This window comes from Octopus sinensis, linkage group LG24 (genome assembly GCF_006345805.1).
Source record: "Octopus sinensis linkage group LG24, ASM634580v1, whole genome shotgun sequence".
Taxonomy (NCBI): domain Eukaryota; kingdom Metazoa; phylum Mollusca; class Cephalopoda; order Octopoda; family Octopodidae; genus Octopus; species Octopus sinensis.
The window spans coordinates 7,265,808-7,285,249 of NC_043020.1; the positions used below are offsets into that span (position 1 = coordinate 7,265,808).

Below are 19,442 nucleotides of genomic sequence, written 5' to 3' on the forward strand. Positions count from 1 at the left end.
GTTAACATAGCCGTTTGGCAAAAGCGACTGAGGTTGATTTCATTCAACACATCCGCTTAGAATACATAGATGTACATAGGTATGTATATGTGTGTGTGTGTGTGTTTGTTTGTTCTCCCACCACTACTTGTCAACCAGTGTTGGTGTGTTTATGTCCCTCTAACATAGCCGTTCGGCAAAAGCGACTGAGGTTGATTTCATTCAACACATCCGCTTAGAATACATAGATGTACATAGGTATGTATATGTGTGTGTGTGTTTGTTTGTTCTCCCACCACCACTTGTCAACCAGTGTTGGTGTGTTTATGTCCCTGTAACATAGCCGTTCGGCAAAAGCGACTGGGGTTGATTTCATTCAACACATCCGCTTAGAATACATAGATGTACATAGGTATGTATATATGTGTGTGTGTGTGTTTGTTTGTTCTCCCACCACCACTTGTCAACCAGTGTTGGTGTGTTTATGTCCACTACTTGTATGTATCTATGTGTGTGTGTGTGTATAACATTGCCAATCATTTAAATGCATCTGTTGTCTCTTCTCATTTTGTTTTTTTCTTTTTCCTTCAGGCCATTGATGCTCTCACAGGAGTTCTCCTTATGAAAATAGCTAAGCTTTTTGCCCGATACCTGGTGAGTGATTGTCCTGTCCTCATGTTTTTCTGTTGCTTAATTAATGGCCTGTTATTAATTCTAAACCTGTCAGAAGTGTTGTCTTAGATTTACTGCATGTCACTTCGAATGTGATTGATTGGTTCATGCCAACACCTGTTCCTTTGCCAGCATGGAAGACAAACATTAAACAACGACGATGATGATGAAGATATTGATGGCTAAGAAGGCGGCGAGCTGGCAGAAATGTTAGCACGCCGGGCGAAATGCTTAGCAGTATTTCGTCTGCCGCTTCGTTCTGAGTTCAAATTCCGCCGAGGTCGACTTTGCCTTTCATCTTTTCGGGGTCGATTAAATAAGTACCAGTTACGCACTGGGGTCGATGTAATCGACTTAATACCCATGTCTGTCCTTGTTTGTCCCCTCTATGTTTAGCCCCTTGTGGCTAGTAAAGAAATAGGTATTTCGTCTGCCGCTACGGTCTGAGTTCGAATTCCGGCGAGGTCAACTTTGCCTTTCATCCTTTCGGGGTCGATTAAATAAGTACCAGTTAGTGGGGTCGATATGATCGACTTAATCCGTTTGTCTGTCCTTGTTTGTCCCCTCTATGTTTAGCCCCTTGTGGGTAGTAAAGAAATAGGTATTTCGTCTGCCGCTACGTCTGAGTTGAAATCCGCGAGGTCGACTTTGCCCTTCATCCTTTCGGGGTCGATTAATAAGTACCAGTTACGCATTGGGGTCGATATAATCGACTTAATCCATTTGTCTGTCCTTGTCTGTCCCTCTATGTTTAGGCCCTTGTGGGTAGTAAAGAAATAGGTATTTCGTCTGCCGCTACGTTCTGAGTTAAATTCCTGCCGAGGTGGACTTTGCCTTTCATCCCTTCGGGGTCGATTAAAGTACCAGTTACGCACTGGGGTCGATGTAATCGACTTAATACCTATGTCTGTCCCGTCTGTGTTTAGCCCCTTGTGGGTAGTAAAGAAATAGGTATTTCGTCTGCCGCTACGTTCTGAGTTCAAATTCCACCGATGTCGACTTTGCCTTTTATCCTTTCGGGGTCGATTAAATAAGTACCAGTTACGCATTGGGGTCGATATAATCGACTTAATCCATTTGTCTGTCCTTGTCTGTCCCCTCTATGTTTAGCCCCTTGTGGGTAGTAAAGAAATAGGTATTTCGTCTGCCGCTACGTTCTGAGTTAAAATTCCGCCGAGGTGGACTTTGCCTTTCATCCCTTCGGGGTCGATTAAATAAGTACCAGTTACGCACTGGGGGTCGATGTTAATCGACTAATACCTATGTCTGTCCCGTTCTGGTGGTTTAGCCCCCTGTGTGGTAGTAAAGAAATAGGTATTTTCGTCTGCCGCTACGTTCTGAGTTAAAATTCCGCCGAGGTGGACTTTGCCTTTCATCCCTTCGGGGTCGATTAAATAAGTACCAGTTACGCACGGGGGTCGATGTAATCGACTTAATACCTTTGTCTGTCCCGTCTGTGTTTAGCCCCTTGTGGGTAGTAAAGAAATAGGTATTTCGTCTGCCGCTACGTTCTGAGTTGAAATTCCGCCGAGGTCGACTTTGCCCTTCATCCTTTCGGGGTCGATTAAATAAGTACCAGTTACGCATTGGGGTCGATATAATCGACTTAATCCATTTGTCTGTCCTTGTCTGTCCCCTCTATGTTTAGCCCCTTGTGGGTAGTAAAGAAATAGGTATTTCGTCTGCCGCTACGTTCTGAGTTAAAATTCTGCCGAGGTGGACTTTGCCTTTCATCCCTTCGGGGTCGATTAAATAAGTACCAGTTACGCACTGGGGTCGATGTAATCGACTTAATACCTATGTCTGTCCTTGTCTGTCCCCTCTATGTTTAGCCCCTTGTGGGTAGTAAAGAAATAGGTATTTCGTCTGCCGCTACGTTCTGAGTTAAAATTCCGCCGAGGTGGACTTTGCCTTTCATCCCTTCGGGGTCGATTAAATAAGTACCAGTTACGCACTGGGGGTCGATGTAATCGACTTAATACCTATGTCTGTCCCGTCTGTGTTTAGCCCTTGTGGGTAGTAAAGAAATGGTATTTCGTCTGCCGCTACGTTCTGAGTTAAATTCCGCCGAGGTGGACTTGTGCCTTTCATCCCTTCGGGGTCGATTAAATAAGTACCAGTTACGCACTGGGGGTCGATGTAATCGACTTAATACCTATGTCTGTCCCGTCTGTGTTTTACCCCTTGTGGGTATAAGAAATAGGTATTTCGTCTGCCGCTATGTTCTGAGTTAAAATTCCGCCGAGGTGGACTTTGCCTTTCATCCCTTCGGGGTCGATTAAATAAGTACCAGTTACGCACTGGGGGTCGATGTAATCGACTTAATACCTATGTCTGTCCCGTCTGTGTTTAGCCCCTTGTGGGTAGTAAAGAAATAGGTATTTCGTCTGCCGCTACGTTCTGAGTTAAAATTCCGCCGAGGTGGACTTTGCCTTTCATCCCTTCGGGGTCGATTAAATAAGTACCAGTTACGCACTGGGGGTCGATGTAATCGACTTAATACCTATGTCTGTCCCGTCTGTGTTTAGCCCCTTGTGGGTAGTAAAGAAATAGGTATTTCGTCTGCCGCTACGTTCTGAGTTCAAATTCCACCGATGTCGACTTTGCCTTTTATCCTTTCGGGGTCGATTAAATAAGTACCAGTTACACACTGGGGTCGATATGATCGACTTAATCCGTTTGTCTGTCCTTGTCTGTCCCTCTGTGTTTAGTAGCCCCTTGTGGGTAGTAAAGAAATAGGAATTTCGTTCAGAGTTCAAATTCCGCCGAGATCGACTTTGCCTTACGCACTGGGGTCGATCTAATCGACTTAATCTCCTTTGTCTGTCCTTGTCTGTCCCCTCTTGTTTAGCCCTTGTGGGTAGTAAAGAAATAGGTATTTCGTCTGCCGCTACGTTCTGAGTTGATTAAATTCCGCCGAGGTGGACTTGGCCTTTCATCCCTTCGGGGTCGATTAAATAAGTACCAGTTACACACTGGGGTCGATATGATCGACTTAATACCTATGTCTGTCCGTCTTGTGTTTAGCCCCTTGTGGGTAGTAAAGAATAGGTATTTCGTCTCTGCCGCTACGTTCTGAGTTCAAATTCCACCGATGTCGACTTTGCCTTTTATCCTTTCGGGGTCGATTAAATAAGTACCAGTTACGCATTGGGGTCGATATGATCGACTTAATCCGTTTGTCTGTCCTTGTCTGTCCCCTCTGTGTTTAGCCCCTTGTGGGTAGTAAAGAAATAGGAATTTCGTTCAGAGTTCAAATTCCGCCGAGATCGACTTTGCCTTACGCACTGGGGTCGATCTAATCGACTTAATCCGTTTGTCTGTCCTTGTCTGTCCCCTCTGTGTTTAGCCCCTTGAGGGTAGTAAAGAAATAGGTATTGGTGGCTAGGACGATTGTTGAGTTTGATGCATGACCCTGCTTCCTGAAAGACATATTGGGACAAATGGGTTTCAGGCGATTTTGTTGCATGAATCTTCTTCTTTTTGGCCCCTTTCTTAGGTCCCTTCTCCCCCCCCCCCCCACAAATTCCCTGTCTTTCTTTCTTTGCTTTTGTTTCTTCTTCCTCTTCTTTTTCTCCTCCCTCCCTCCCTCCGTTCATATCATTTTCCTTTGCTTTCCTCTACTTTCTCTATTTGTTTCCACCCACCCCCACTCCCTTCTTTGTCCTTCCTCTTCTTTCTCCTCTGCCTGCTTCTTTACCTCCTCGTCCTCCTCCTTCTCTTAAGTTCCCCATTTCCTTTTCCCAGTCTCCTCCTCCCCTTCCTCCATTGAGTCTCCACTTGATTTTCTTTTTTCCTTTTTCTTGTTTCAGTCATTTGACTGCAGCCATGCTGGAGCACCGTGTTTAGTTGAACAAATCGACCCCAGGGCTTATTCTTTGTAAGCCTAGTCTCTTTTACGGAACTGCTAAGTTACAAGGATATAAACACACCAACATCAGTTGTTGAGCAATGGTGGAGGGGATAAACACAAATACACGTGCACATACACACATATGTATATGTGTTTGTGTATATATATATATATATACACAACGGGCTTCTTTAAGTTTCCATCTACCATATCCACTCACAAGGCTTTGGTCGGCCAGAGGTTGTAATAGAGAACACTTGCTCAAGGTACCACGCATTGGGACTGAACCCAGAACTATGTGGTTGGGAAGCAAGCTTCTTACCACACAGCCACTCCGCACCTATATTTTTATTATATTTTTTTACAATGCAATTAATGAACACCAGCCTTATTGGTTATTGGTTTCCACTGAACCTATCATTAATGTAACAAGGGAGTGTATCTGACTCAGTGCAGAACAAATAACTCATAAAAAATATTTGTTCTGTAAATGCCTTTACAATTTTTAGTTCTCACTAAGGCATCACCTATGCCCTTGTAGCAGTTTACGATGATACCACTTTATCAGTCATTGAGTATCACACACCCCTGAATAACTTGCTTAATTATCCAAGCAGTAATTTTATATCACTCTTCCCCCGATATTTTAAGCTTTCTCTACAATTATCCCCAATGGACCCACAGCTTTTCTTTCTTCAATTCCTTGATAACTTTATCTGCCGTGTTCTGTCAACTTGAATTGCCAGTCCCTTTTTTGGGATCAGCATAGAATAATCCCTGATTATTCCGAACCATCCGATCGTGGCCGTTGCCAGTGCCGCCCCGACTGGCCTCCATGCTGGTGGCACGTAAAAAGCACCATCCGTTCGTCGTGGCCATTGCCAGCCTCGCCTGGCCCCTGTGCCGGTGGCACATAAAAAGCACCATCCATCCGTGGCCGTCTGCCAGCTCTGTCTGGCACCTGTGCGGGTGGCACATAAAATGCACCCACTACACTCACGGAGTGGTTGGCGTTAGGAAGGGCATCCAGGCGTAGAAACACTGCCAGATCAGACTGGGCCTAAGCAGCCTTCTGGCTTCACAGACCCCAGTTGAACCATCCAACCCATGCTGGCATGGAAAGCGGACGTTAAATGATGATGATGATGATATTCCATGCATTCCCCCACATTCAGCACCCTTTCATAACAACACCTCCACACCAGTTTCTTTTGTTCCATATCGATGGTGAACTTGCCTTCATCCTTCCAAATACATTTCTCACCAATGCCATCTCAGTTCTCTGTTACATTTTGTCTTGCAATCTTAAACACTTCCCTCCTCTCATCCTCATCGTGCAGGACATGTGCAGATCTCTTCCTCTCTGCTTCACTTCCAGCCAAGTACTCCTCATACTTAGATACACTTCTTGCCATTCTCTAAGGCTCCTTACAAGCCTCGTCCTTCCAGTCTTTCCAAGCCTGTCCCTTTGCCTTAACTGCCCCTTTCAACCTTATCATTCCCCCACAGTGTTACTTTTGGGGTGGTTTTCCTGCCTGGGTGGGTCTTTGCTCCAGCCACATGTCTCACCTGTTGCCCTAAGCAGATTATCTCATGGATGCTTTGGGTATCTAAATCTTCTCTCTCCCACTGTCATGAGCATCATATATGTATATATGTATGTATGTATGTGTCAAGTCCTCGTTAAAGGCCTGTGATATGCAGGACACTGACTGGGAGAACAATGCCTGTCATCGCCACAGATGGAGGAAGCAGGTTAAGGAGGGGATCGACACTTTTGAGAGAGCACGTATCCAGCATGAAGAACTTAAGTGTGCTGCTCGAAAGTGCACTGCTGGTGTAAGTGAATGGGGAAAGCTTGGTCTGCAATGTTTGCAGTCTTGTATGCTTGTCAAGAGCAGGGCTCATTAGCCACCAACGGAGCCGCAAATGCAAAATATAAGTTAGTCCTAGAGCACACAATGTTCCTGAAGGTCGGCAGTGGTCTTCCTCGGTCACGAGTGGATGGCCATCATCATCATGTATGTATATGTGTGTGTGTGTTTGTCTTTTACTTGGTGGGGGTGGGGGGGCAGCAGCAGCGGGCAGAACTGTTATCACACCAGACCAGTGCTTTTCAAACTTTTTGCTGGAGCGGAACCCCAAGGAAACATTACACTGGCTCGAGGAACCCCTGTACAATAATTTAATAGTCTTATGCACACATATCTGCACAGGAGACTTAAAAATTACTGCCGATTTTAGCAGTTTTGTAACTTCTTGCGGAACCCCTGGACTATACTGGCGGAACCCTAAGGTTCCGTGGAACCCTGGTTGAAAACCACTGCACCAGACGAAATGTTTAGCAGCGTTTTTTCCATTTTCCAAGTTCATATTGAGATCAATGCAATCAACTCTTCTCCCTCTCCCACCACGACTACCACCCACAAATTTCAGGCCTTGTGTCTTTAGCAGAAAGCATTATCAACTTTTTGTAACCCCTGAAATCCTCTTCCTCTTCCAGCTTCAGAAGCAAACCAATGATGTTGACACTTACTCGAAAGATGCAGCACCCATCCTTTTGAAGGCAGAAAATTTAAAGAAATTGCAAGTGTTTATAGTTGCAGTGTAAGTATGTCATTTGCTTGTTTCAGTCACCGCACTGTGCCCATGCTGGAGTACTGCCTCAAAGAGCTTTTAGTTGAACAAATCAAATACAGTACTTATTTTGTGTTTTGTTGGGGTTTTTTTTTTTTGTTTTGTTTCATAGCAAAGAAATCCTTCTTACATCATCTGTAACAACAAACAGAACTCAGCTCAGCTAATTCTGGGGTCCTAAAGAGCATATTCATATGCATATATACCCTTTTGCTTGTTTCAGTCATTTGACTGTGGCCATGCTGGAGCACCGCCTTTACTTGAGCAAATCGACCCCAGGACTTATTCTTTGGATGCCTAGTACTTATTCTCTCGGTCTCTTTTGCTGAACCACTAGGTTATGGGGATGTAAACACACCACCATCGGTTGTCAAAGCGTTGTTCGGGGGACAAACACACATAGATACATATATACGACAGGTCATAGTGCTAGTATATATATATATATATATACACATACATACATACATACATACATACACACACACTCATGCACATGACTGTACATACATGCATAAACACACACTTCATTTCATGTTGCTCCAATCCCCTTTTCATCTACTTCCATCCTCTTTGTATATATACACTTATATATCTATATATATATAAAACTGAGAATGTCTGTCTGTTTCCCTAAAACTTGAGAACTACACAACCAATTTCATTCAAATTTTACACAAGCCTTACTTAGGGTCCATGTAGTGTCATGGGCAAAAAGAATTTTTAACTTTCGCCTAGGGCGAGCCCACAGTAATATCATATCTTCTCCACTATGATTCCCTAAAACTTGAGAACTACACAACCAATTTCATTCAAATTTTACACATGCCTTACTTAGGGTCCATGTAGTTTCATGGGCAAAAAAAATGTTTAACTTCTTGCCTAGGGCGAACCCACAGCAATATCATATCTTCTCCACTATTTCAGTATTACGTGTTAAAAGTGAAACAAAAACATCTCTCTTGTATGTATATGGATGTATATATATATTACAAAATATAAAGTTTATCTTGAGATCGTTAGTGACAACAACGCTCAAAATATATGAGACTGGAATAGTAGTGCTCAAATGAGCTGTATACACTTTTTAATCTGAGGGGAGGCAATGCGAGCACCAACTACAAGAACACTAAAAATCCACAGAAAGATCAAACACATACATATATTATTCATATATTCATTTATATCTACAGAACAGATATAAAGCTCGACGTTTAGAATTATATAGTAATATATAAATATATAAACATCATATAAAAATATATTGTACGCATAAGATCCACTCGACGTTCCATAAGAAATTTAGAAATAAAAATAGCAATAAAAGTTAGAGGTAATAATAACAGTTGAATTAAATATAGTAAATATAGTAAGTAGTAATTAAAATAAAACTAAAATATGGTAATTAAATCGTAATATAACAATTAAAAGATAAAATAGCAATTAGTATAAAATGTATCAAGGACTTGAACTCGAATATGTGGCTTTGCATGAATGGGAGAAATTAAAAGATTAAAAATTTGAGTGCAGAAGTGAATTAGTCCAGATGGAGCTGTGCGCATACCATTTACTTATAGCTGCTAGATTGAATTATATGCTTATAAAGTAGCATTCAGTATCTAAGAGTATTTTGGGGAGTACATAATGTCTGGTCTTTCGCATGTAGCAGGTATGTAATTGTGCATTTGTTTCCGTGTACTATGTGTTGTGTGTAAAAAACATCCTAACGAGGGGAGTGTCAATTTTAAATATATGATATGTTTCATATTAATTGGCACATCTCCAAACGGCCCGTAGATGAACTTTTATGTATTTTTGTAAATTTGTATATTTATCTTCTATGTATTTTTCTCTGGAATTTTAATTCGTCTTTTTAATATGTCATTGTATGTTTTATTACCACAAATTTTTAATTTAACAAATTTATACCAAACCAGCACTATTTCCCGGTAACACTGGGTCATAATGCTAGTATATATATATATATATATAGTGATAGTATGTTGTCAACTTAATGTAACAGTCCCATGAAAAGGAAGAATGCTACTGCTATTTAGCCCATGAAACACCGTTTCCAGTTGGCCATGTTACATTTTCTGTGTCGTTATGCATTGCTGGGTAGAGGTGCTTATCTCCCCCTTTGTAAACATAAGGACACAGGAAATGTGTCATGGCCAACTGGAGACGGTGTTTCCTAGGGCTAAATAACAGTAGCATTCTTCCCTTTTATGGGACTGTCACATTAAGTTGACAACATACCATCACTTTATCATGCTGCTACTGTTTAAGTCTCTCTGAGATTTAGAAATGCAATATAAGTGAGGGTAAAAAAATTAAAATACCAGTGGTTTTTAAAATACCAATTACCAGTGGCTCGCATGCTTAATAAAAGTCATGACAAAATATTTTTATTTATAAGAGTGTATAAAGATTTATACACGGAGAGAAGACATTTGACAGGACTTCTTACATGCTAAAAAGGGCAGTTAAACCCAAACCACAAAAAAAAAAGGAATTCTTAAGACATGCTGCTAATAGACACCACAGTGAATTAGGATTAACTAATTTTTTTATTCACTCTAGTGCCAATTAGTACTGTGCCTTAAGGATTCCTTTTCTTGTGGTTTGTGTTTAACTGCCCTTTTTAGCATGTAAGAAGTCCCGTCAAGGTTCTTCTCTCTGTGTATGAAAATTTGTATATATTTATATTCTTTTTCGTGTGTAAATTCTGTGTGTGGCTTTTATTACTCCTTGGTTAGCATTTGCCCTTTGTCAGTGTGTCCCTAAGTTTTGCTGTCTATAAGGAAATGTTTAATAAAATTGTTTTCTTTTTTTCCTTTTTTTTTTTTAATCTTTTCCAGGCATTTCTTGAATCCATACAGTATTGGAGTTTGTTTAGCCAGATCAACTGGAATAATCCATAATTTTTTAATTTTGTTGGCTTTCTACTGGACTGCTAAAGGTTTGTTCATCTTCAAAATTCTTCAGAGTAAACACATACACCACACACATTTGTATATTTTATTTATACATAATATATATATATATTATATTGTATATATGTATATATACATAATATATATATATATTATATTGTTTAACGTCTGTTTCCCGTGCTAGCACGGGCTGGACGGTTCGACCAGGGTCTGAGAAGCCAAGAGGCTGCACCAGGCTCCACATACATACATACATATATATATATATATGCATACATACATAACCATGGGATCAGCCAATTCAGCCCAAGTTACTGACTTAGTAGGTATTCACATACTATATCATTTCGATAATGAATTCCCGGAAAATAGAAACGATGCAATATTTTTGATCAACAGTAAATCCAATAGAAAAATAAACCTATCTATGAAAAAGTTCCATAATTTCTTTACATACATATATATGTATATGAATATGTATAGGTGTGTTTGTGTTCCCTAGTCTTGACATTGTGTGATACTTGTGAAATGATTATTACTCTGCTTTCCATGCTGGCATGGATTGGATGATTTGACCAGAGCTGCAAGCTGGAAGGCTGCACCAGATTCCAGTCTAATTTGGTTTGGTTTCTATGGTTGGATGCCCTTCTTTGTACCAACTACTTTACAGAGAGTACTGGGTACTTTCTGTGTGACACTGGCATGGGTGCTTTTTTGCATGGAACACACCTCAAGGAAATCAGCATCCTACATTATGCATCAGGCCCTAATCTTGAACCCATAAAGGAGCTGGAAGTGAGGAGACCCTAAAAATAGCTGGAAGTAGGATACTAAGGCAGAGTTGAAAAAGAGCAGGGGTCCAACTGGGGAGAAGCAGAAAAGACAGCCCAGAGTCAAGAACAAGGGAGAAACATCGTTTTTTGCTGTCATATGCGTGTGTGTGTGTAGTGTTTCTGGACCAAAATTCTAAAATACATCACTCTCTTTCTCTCTCTCCCTCTCACATACACAAACTGTCTTCCTCTCTCACACTTCCTCTCTCTCTCTTTTGCATACCCTTACTGTTTCACACACTCTCACTCTCTCTTTCTCTCTCTCCCTCTCTATCACACTTTCAGATTCATATTTACGCTCACACTCTTCCATACACTCACTGTCTCACACACACACACATCCACACTCTTTCTCTCTCTCTCTCTCTCACATACACACACTCTCTCTCTCTCTCTCACATACACACACACACTCTCTCTCTCTCTCACACACACACACACTCTCTCTCTCTCTCTCTCTCACATACACACACACACACTCTCTCTCTCTCTCTCTCTCTCTCTCTCTCTCGTATAGCCTCACTCTCTCATTAAGACACACTCTAACATACATTCTCTTTCTCATACACACACACACTCTCTTGCATGCACACACATCCACACACACTCCCCCTCTCTCTCTCATGCACTCACTCACATATACATTCTCTTTCTCATGCACTCACTCACCCTCAGACATACACTTTCTTTCTCCTACACACACACTCTCACTCACATTCACATATACACTGTCTTTCTCATACACACATACACTCCTTCTGTCTCTCTCTCTCTCTAGCATGCACACACATCCACACACACATTCTCTCTCTCTCTCATATAGCCTCACTGTCTCATTTAGACACATTCACTCTCACATACACACTCTCTCTCATGCACTCACTCACACTCACTCTCACACATACACTCTTGCATGCACACACACACACTCTCTCTCATGCACTCACTCACACTCACTCTCACACATACACTCTCTTTCTATCACACACACTGTCTCTCATGCACTCACTCACACTCACACACACACACACACCCTCTCTCATGCACTCACTCACCCTCACACTCACTCTCACACATACATTCTCTTTCTCTCACACACACCCAAACTCTCTCTCATGCGCTCACTCACTCTCACACATACACTCTCTTTCTCACACACACACACTCTCACACATACACTCTCTCTCATACACACTCACTCACTCTGTCTCTCTTTCTCTCTGCAGCCAACATGATCCTATCCACCTTATGCCTGGCAATGGCCACCTATGAATGCTTCTACCCTGTGGTGCTCTGTGTCCCCGCGGCTCTATATTTCTACCAGGTCAGTATTCTCTCTCTCTCTCTCTCTCTTACTACCATTAATCCATCAGGACTCTCTAACTCTGAAAGTCTTTATGTGGTTGGTCAAACAGCTAAAAACAGCAGCTAAATCTATGTCAGATCTCACACATACTACCACCTTAAAAAAATGGGAAGAACACGTTAGATAATGCAGCCCAAGGTGGACTGTGCTGAGAAAAATATAAGACAAGATGACAACAGCTAGAGTACCATAGATTGTTGCTTTACTTAATTGAGGCTGGTTTGGTGATGACAGAGCTATGTGGTGCTAAGCATATATTTACCATAATTCTCCAAGCACTACATAATGATAGTCTTCAGCAATTATCACTTTTGTTATTATGGCGGTGAGCTAGCAGAATCATTAGCACACTGGACAATACCCTTAGCAGTGACTTTTCTTTACATCCTTTTGGGGTAGCTGTTAATTACCTTAATTACATTTGTGTTTCATGTTTTTTTTTCTTCTCTTTTTCCTCTATTTCCAGTGTGATTGCTATCAAAAGAAAAACACAGACTCAAACACCACATCTAGTTTGCCATATTTTATAAAAACATTCATCCTTTTTGTATTTTGGTTAAGCCTGCTGTTCAGTATTTCTTACATGCTACAAGACTCCCTGCAGTTCTTTAATTCCATATATGGATTCATGTAAGGACCTTTTCTTTCTTCTTCTCCTCCTCCTCCTCCTTCTCAAGTTTGTTTACATTGTTGTTTAACCTCCAGTTGGCCTTGATTGGGGTAACCAGGAGACATTCCAGCTATACATATACCGTAAATCCTCAAGTATAGTCTGCCCTTGAGTATAATACGCAGGGGATTTTTAGGAGGCTGTACTTCTGAAAAGCCTAAACCTTGTGTATAATATGCACCCCTTCTCTAACTTGAGTGGTGCTTAATTAAGCCAGCAGCACCTAGTCGAACAAACACTTCCGCGCATGCGTAAGTGGATTTGGTAGACGGAAACTGAAAGAAGCCCGTCGTATATATGTATCTATGTGTATGTATATGTTTGTGTGTGTTTGTGCCCCAAACATCGCTTGACAACTGATGCTGGTGTGTTTACATCCCCGTAACATAGTGGTTTGGCAAAAGAGACCAATAGAATAAGTTATAGGCTTACAAAGAATAAGTCTTGGGGTGGATTTGCTCGACTAAAGGTGGTGCTCCAGCATGGCCACAATCAAATGACTGAAACAAGTAAAAGAGAGAGTATATATATATATATATATATATACTTCACATTGTCATGCAGCTACTGTTGATACCTCGTTCAGAGATTTATTATTGCTTGTTTACACTTTTTCGAGATCAGTGACTTTTCGTCACTGGAAAAAGGATATATGTATTTGCATTGGGACCCCTTCGCATCGAAGACCGGTGATTATCATGCGCTGACGACGGGTAAATACCCAGAAACTTGGGTCCATGCACATCACGTCAGGTCGACGATGGGAAGGATGGCTTCCCTTTGCAAATACTGATAGGGCACAGAAAGTGTGTCAATAGCCAGCTGGAGGAGGTGTCCTCCTGGGGCTACAAGCTACAGTAGCATCCACCCTTAGTGGTTAGCCACATTTAAGTGACAAATATACTTCACATTGTCATGCAGCTACTGTTTATACCTCGTTCAGAGATTTATTATATATATATATATATATATAAATAGGTGCAGGAGTGGCTGTGTGGTAAGTAGCTTGTTTACCAACTACATGGTTCCGGGTTCAGTCCCACTGCGTGGCATCTTGGGCAAGTGTCTTCTACTATAGCCTCGGGCCGACCAAAGCCTTGTGAGTGGATTTGGTAGACGGAAACTGAAAGAATCCCGTCGTATATATGTATATATATGTATGTGCGTGTATGTTTGTGTGTCTGTGTTTGTCCCCCTAGCATTGCTTGACAACCGATGCTGGTGTGTTTATGTCCCCGTCACTTAGCGGTTCGGCAAAAGAGACCGATAGAATAAGTACTGGGCTTACAAAGAATAAGTCCCGGGGTCGGTTTGCTCGACTAAAGGTGGTGCTCCAGCATGGCCACAGTCAAAATGACTGAAACAAGTAAAAGAAAATATATATATATACAGATAAGACCGGAGCCTGGTGCAGCCTTCTGGCTTCCCAGATCCCCGGTCGAACCGTCCAACCCATGCTAGCATGGAGAACGGACGTTAAACGATGATGATGATATATATATACATATATATATATACACACGTACACACAAATCCCTCAAAAGAATTTTCTAGAAATTTTGTCTTTCTCTTCCTCCCATTTTACCCCTACTTTCCTTTCTCTCTTTTGTAGATTCACAGTTCCAGATTTAACACCAAACATTGGTGTCTTCTGGTATTTCTTCACTGAGATGTTTGAACACTTCCGGGTGTTCTTCCTTTTTGTGTTCCAAATCAACGCCATCGTCTACACGGTTCCTCTTGCGATTCGCTTCAAAGAGCAGCCTCTCTTCCTTATGTACATTCTCACATTCCTCACCGGAGTCTTCAAGTCTTATCCAAGTTACTCAGATGTCGCACTCTTCCTCTGTCTCCTTCCACTTTGGAAACATTTATTTCCGTGTAAGTTCCTCAACATAGTTTTTTTTATTTTATTTATTTTTATTTTTTATAATTTTTTTTCTATTTTTTTCTGTCTCCTCATTTCGTATTTTTCTTTTATTCTTTCTTATTCCTCTCTTTTCTTCTTTCTCTATCCTTCAGTATATTCCCCCCTTCTCTCTCCTCTCTCTCTTCCTTCTCTCTCTCTCTTCTTTCTCTCTCTCTCTTCTCTCCTCTCTCTCTTCCTTCTCTCTCTCTCTTCTCTCTCCTCTCTCTTCTTTCTCTCTCTCTCTTCTCTCCTCTCTCTCTTCCTTCTCTCTCTCCCCTCTCTCTTCTCTCTCCTCTCTCTTCTTTCTCTCTCTTTCTTCTCTCCTCTCTCTCTTCCTTCTCTCTCTCCCCTTTCTCTTCTCTCTCCTCTCTCTTCCTTCTCTCTCTCCCTTTCTCTTTCTTCTCTCTCTTCTCTCTCCCCTCTCTCTTCTCTCTCCTCTCTCTCTTTCTTCTCTCTCCTCTCTCTCTCTCTTTTCTCTCCCCTCTCTTCCTTCTCTCTCTCCCTCTCTCTTCTCTCTCCCTTTCTTCTCTCTCCTCTCTCTTTCTTCTCTCTCCTCTCTCTTTCTTCTCTCTCCTCTCTCTTTCTTCTCTCTCTCCTCTCTCTTTCTTCTCTCTCTCCCTCTCTCTTCTCTCTCCCTTTCTTCTCTCTCCTCTCTCTTTCTTCTCTCTCCTCTACATCTTCTTCTCTCTATCTAGCTCTCTTTCTTCTCTCTCTCCTCTCTCTTTCTTCTCTCTCTCCTCTCTCTTCCTTCTTTCTCCCCTTCTCTCTCCCTCTCTCTTTCTTCTCTCTCTCCTCTCTCTTCCTTCTTTCTCCCCCTCTCTCTCCCTCTCTCTTTTCTCTCTTTCTGTTCTCTTCTTATCTTTCTCACTCAGTCTTCCTTGTTTTCCAAATTTCTTCATCTTCAGTCACCACCTGTCTTCTTCCTCCTCCACCTGTCTTCTTCCTCCTCCACCTGTCTTCTTCCTCCTCCACCTGTCTTCTTCCTCCTCCACCTGTCTTCTTCCTCCTCCACCTGTCTTCTTCCACTAGTGTTTTCACCTCTTTCTTTCTGCAATTACACACACACACACATGTATTATTAACACTAACACACACACTCACACACACACACACACACACACACACACTCTGCTCCAGTTGGCCTGCCACATTTTCATCTTCCTTTCCTTCATGTTTTTCCTTTTCTCTTTCTCAGATTTACGGAACAGTTTTATAGTAACCTGTATGTTTATCACCAGTACCGTTTTCTCTCCGCTGCTCTGGCACCTCTGGCTCTACGCTGGCAGTGCCAACGCTAACTTTTATTTCGCCATTACTCTGGTCTTCACAACAGCAGAAGTAAGTTCTGGAATTCCATGTTCCTCGTTCTGTTTATGAACCGACTTAGCATTCTTGTTCGTACAAATTGTTCTGGCCCACCCCTCCCCACTGGTGCTCCCCTATATTTCTGCACCCCCCCCCCCCACACATAAAAAGCACCATCCGAACGTGGCCGATGCCAGACCCTCTGGCACCTGTGCAGGTGGCACGAAAAAAGCACCCACTACACTCACGGAGTGGTGGCGTTAGAAGGGCATCCAGCTGTAGAAACACTGCCAGACTAGACTGGAGCCTGGGGCAGTCCCGAGCTCCCCAGACCCCGGTCGAAACCGTCCAACCCGTGCTAGCGCGGAAAACGGACGTTAAACGATGATGATGATGATGATGATTATCTGTTTTAGGGGTGGTTTTTTTTTTTTTACATGGATAGGCGCAGACATGGCCATGTGGTTAGAAGCATGCTCCACAATCACATGGTACCAGGTTCAGTCCCACTGTGGGGCGCTTTGGGCAAGTCCCACTGTTTAGCACTTTTGGACTGACCAAAGCCTTGTGAGTGGATTTGGTAGAAGGAAACTGAAAGAATCCCATCATGTGTGTATATATATATATATATACATGATGGCGCAGGAGTGGCTGTGTGGTAAGAAGCTTGCTTACCAACCACATGGTTCTGGGTTCAGTCCCACTGCGTGGCATCTTGGGCAAGTGTCTTCTGCTATAGCCCTGGGCCGACCAATGCCTAGTGAGCGGATTTGGTAGACGGAAACTGAAAGAATCCCATCATGTGTGTATATATATATATACATGATGGCGCAGGAGTGGCTGTGTGGTAAGAAGCTTGCTTACCAACCACATGGTTCTGGGTTCAGTCCCACTGCGTGGCATCTTGGGCAAGTGTCTTCTGCTATAGCCCTGGGCCGACCAATGCCTAGTGAGCGGATTTGGTAGACGGAAACTGAAAGAATCCCATCATGTGTGTGTATATATATATATATATACATGATGGCGCAGGAGTGGCTGTTGGTAAGAAGCTTGCTTACCAACCATGGTTCTGGGTTCAGTCCCACTGCGTGGCCTTGGGCAAGTGTCTTCTGCTATAGCCCTGGGCCGACCAATGCCTAGTGAGCGGATTTGGTAGACGGAAACTGAAAGAAGCCCGTCATATATATGTACATGTGTGTGTGCATGTTTGTGTGTCTGTGTTTGTTCCCCAACATCGCTTGACAACCAATGTTGGTATGTTTATGTCCCCTGTAACTTAGTGGTTTGGCAAAAAGAGACCGATAGAATAAAGTACTAGGCTTACAATGAGTAAGTCCTGGGTCGATTTGTTCGACTAAAGGCAGTGCTCCAGCATGGCTGCAGTCAAAGGAATGAAACGAATAAAAGAATTGGGGCTCGATGCAGTCCTTCAACACATCAGTTCCCTGTCACACCATCCAACCCATGCCAGCATGGATCATGGATGTTAGATGATGATGATGATCGTCATCATAATCGTTCGTCATCGTCATCATCATCATCATCAATTGATGGATTTTGATAAAATGCAGTTTCTTAATCTCCAGTGTAAACACAGCTTGTATTTTTATTATTATTATTATTATTATTATTACAGTAGCAAGCTGGCAGAATCGTTAGCAAGCTGGGCAAAATGCTTAGCGGCATTTCATCTGTCTTTACATTTTGGGTTCAAACCCCACCACAGTCAACTACGTCTTTCACACTTCCGGGGCCAATAAATTAAATACCAGTAAAACACTGGGGTCATTGTCATTGACTATCCTCCCCCTCCCCACAAATTCCAGGCCTTGTGCCTATAGCAGAAACGATTATTATTATTATTATCGTTATTTTTATTATCATTATTATTATCATTATTATTATTATTATTATTATCATTATTATTATCATTATTATTATTATTATTATTATTATTATCATTATTATTATCATTATTATTATTATTATTATCATTATTATTATCATTATTATTTTCATTATTGTTATTATTATTATTATTATTATTATTATTATTATTATTATCATTATCATTATTATTATCATTATTATTATTATTATCCGTCATTGGATGGTCAGATAGGCAGAGTGACATTAAATACCTTGTGGTATTTAGTTATGTTCCTTCACATGAGTCTGGCTTGTTGCCTTTATTAGCAAATTAATCCATTGTCATTTGTTTTGTTTTCTTAGTTTTATATACGTTCATAAATTTTCCCTCTTTTTTTTTTTTTACTAATTATTTTTCTCTCTCTCTTTTTTTTTTTTTCTCCTGTTTCCAGATCTTTCTAGTAACGGATCTCTTGTACGCCAACCTACGTTGGGAATTTGATCTGAATCATGGACTCAATTACAAATTAGAAAATGGCAAGGAATGCCAAGCAGTTTTAGAATGAATGCAGTTTGCGGTTCTTTTTGGACCATTTACCATTTCTATATGCCATTATCACCACACACACACACTCACTCTCACATGTGCAGACTAACACACATAAAAGTACAAAAGCATAACTAAATGGCAGTTGACTTTAAAGAACAAAACTTCTTTCTCCCCTTCTTTCTCTCCTTCTCTTTCTCTCTCTCTCAAAAGGAAACGTCTCCTTTTATTCTGAGACCCGTTTCTTTTAATTTTTTTTTTTTTTAGTTGTTATACATTTTACTTATGAAATGTTTACAGATATAACAGAAAAGATGAATAAAAATCAGCTATTTATTATTATTATTATTATTATTATTATTATTATTGTTGTTGTTGTTGTTATTCTTATTGTATGTGATGGCATTTAAGATATACATTTTTTTTACCAAAAACCAAGTTTCTCAAATAAAATTACCCTGGGTCCTGAACGCAAAGCTGGGCCTCCTTTAAACTAATTTTGTCCCTAACACTCACTACTACAAAGTAGGGCTAAAAAGTTCCTGGCTTTATTATGGATGGAAACACTCCGTTGGTTACGACGACAAGGGTTCCGGTTGATCCGATCAACGGAACAGCCTGCTCGTGAAATTAACGTGTAAGTGGCTGAGCACTCCACAGACACGTATACCCTTAACGTAGTTCTCAGGGATATTCAGCGTGACACAGAGAGTGACAAGGCCGGCCCCTTGAAATACAGATACAACAGAAACAGGAAGTAAGAGTGAGAGAAAGTTGTGGTGAAAGAGTACAGCAGGGATCACCACCATCCCCTGTCGGAGCCTCGTGGAGCTTTTAGGTGTTTTCGCTCAATAAACACTCACAAC

The 19,442-nt window shown here is 41.5% G+C and overlaps 1 protein-coding gene across 1 annotated transcript in view; it reads left to right on the forward strand.

Moving 5' to 3' along the window:
• The window catches only part of LOC115223872 (phosphatidylinositol glycan anchor biosynthesis class U protein), a 35,206-nt gene extending 16,285 nt beyond the window's left edge, over positions 1-18,921 (forward strand). The window contains exons 4-11 of the mRNA XM_029794577.2: positions 571-633; positions 7,008-7,111; positions 10,003-10,103; positions 12,137-12,234; positions 12,743-12,906; positions 14,559-14,827; positions 16,051-16,193; positions 18,482-18,921. Coding sequence (XP_029650437.1) covers positions 571-633; positions 7,008-7,111; positions 10,003-10,103; positions 12,137-12,234; positions 12,743-12,906; positions 14,559-14,827; positions 16,051-16,193; positions 18,482-18,595 — 1,056 coding nt within the window. The 3' untranslated portion in view covers positions 18,596-18,921. The remainder of the gene's footprint in view (positions 1-570; positions 634-7,007; positions 7,112-10,002; positions 10,104-12,136; positions 12,235-12,742; positions 12,907-14,558; positions 14,828-16,050; positions 16,194-18,481) is intronic.
• Positions 18,922-19,442: the final 521 nt, after the last annotated feature.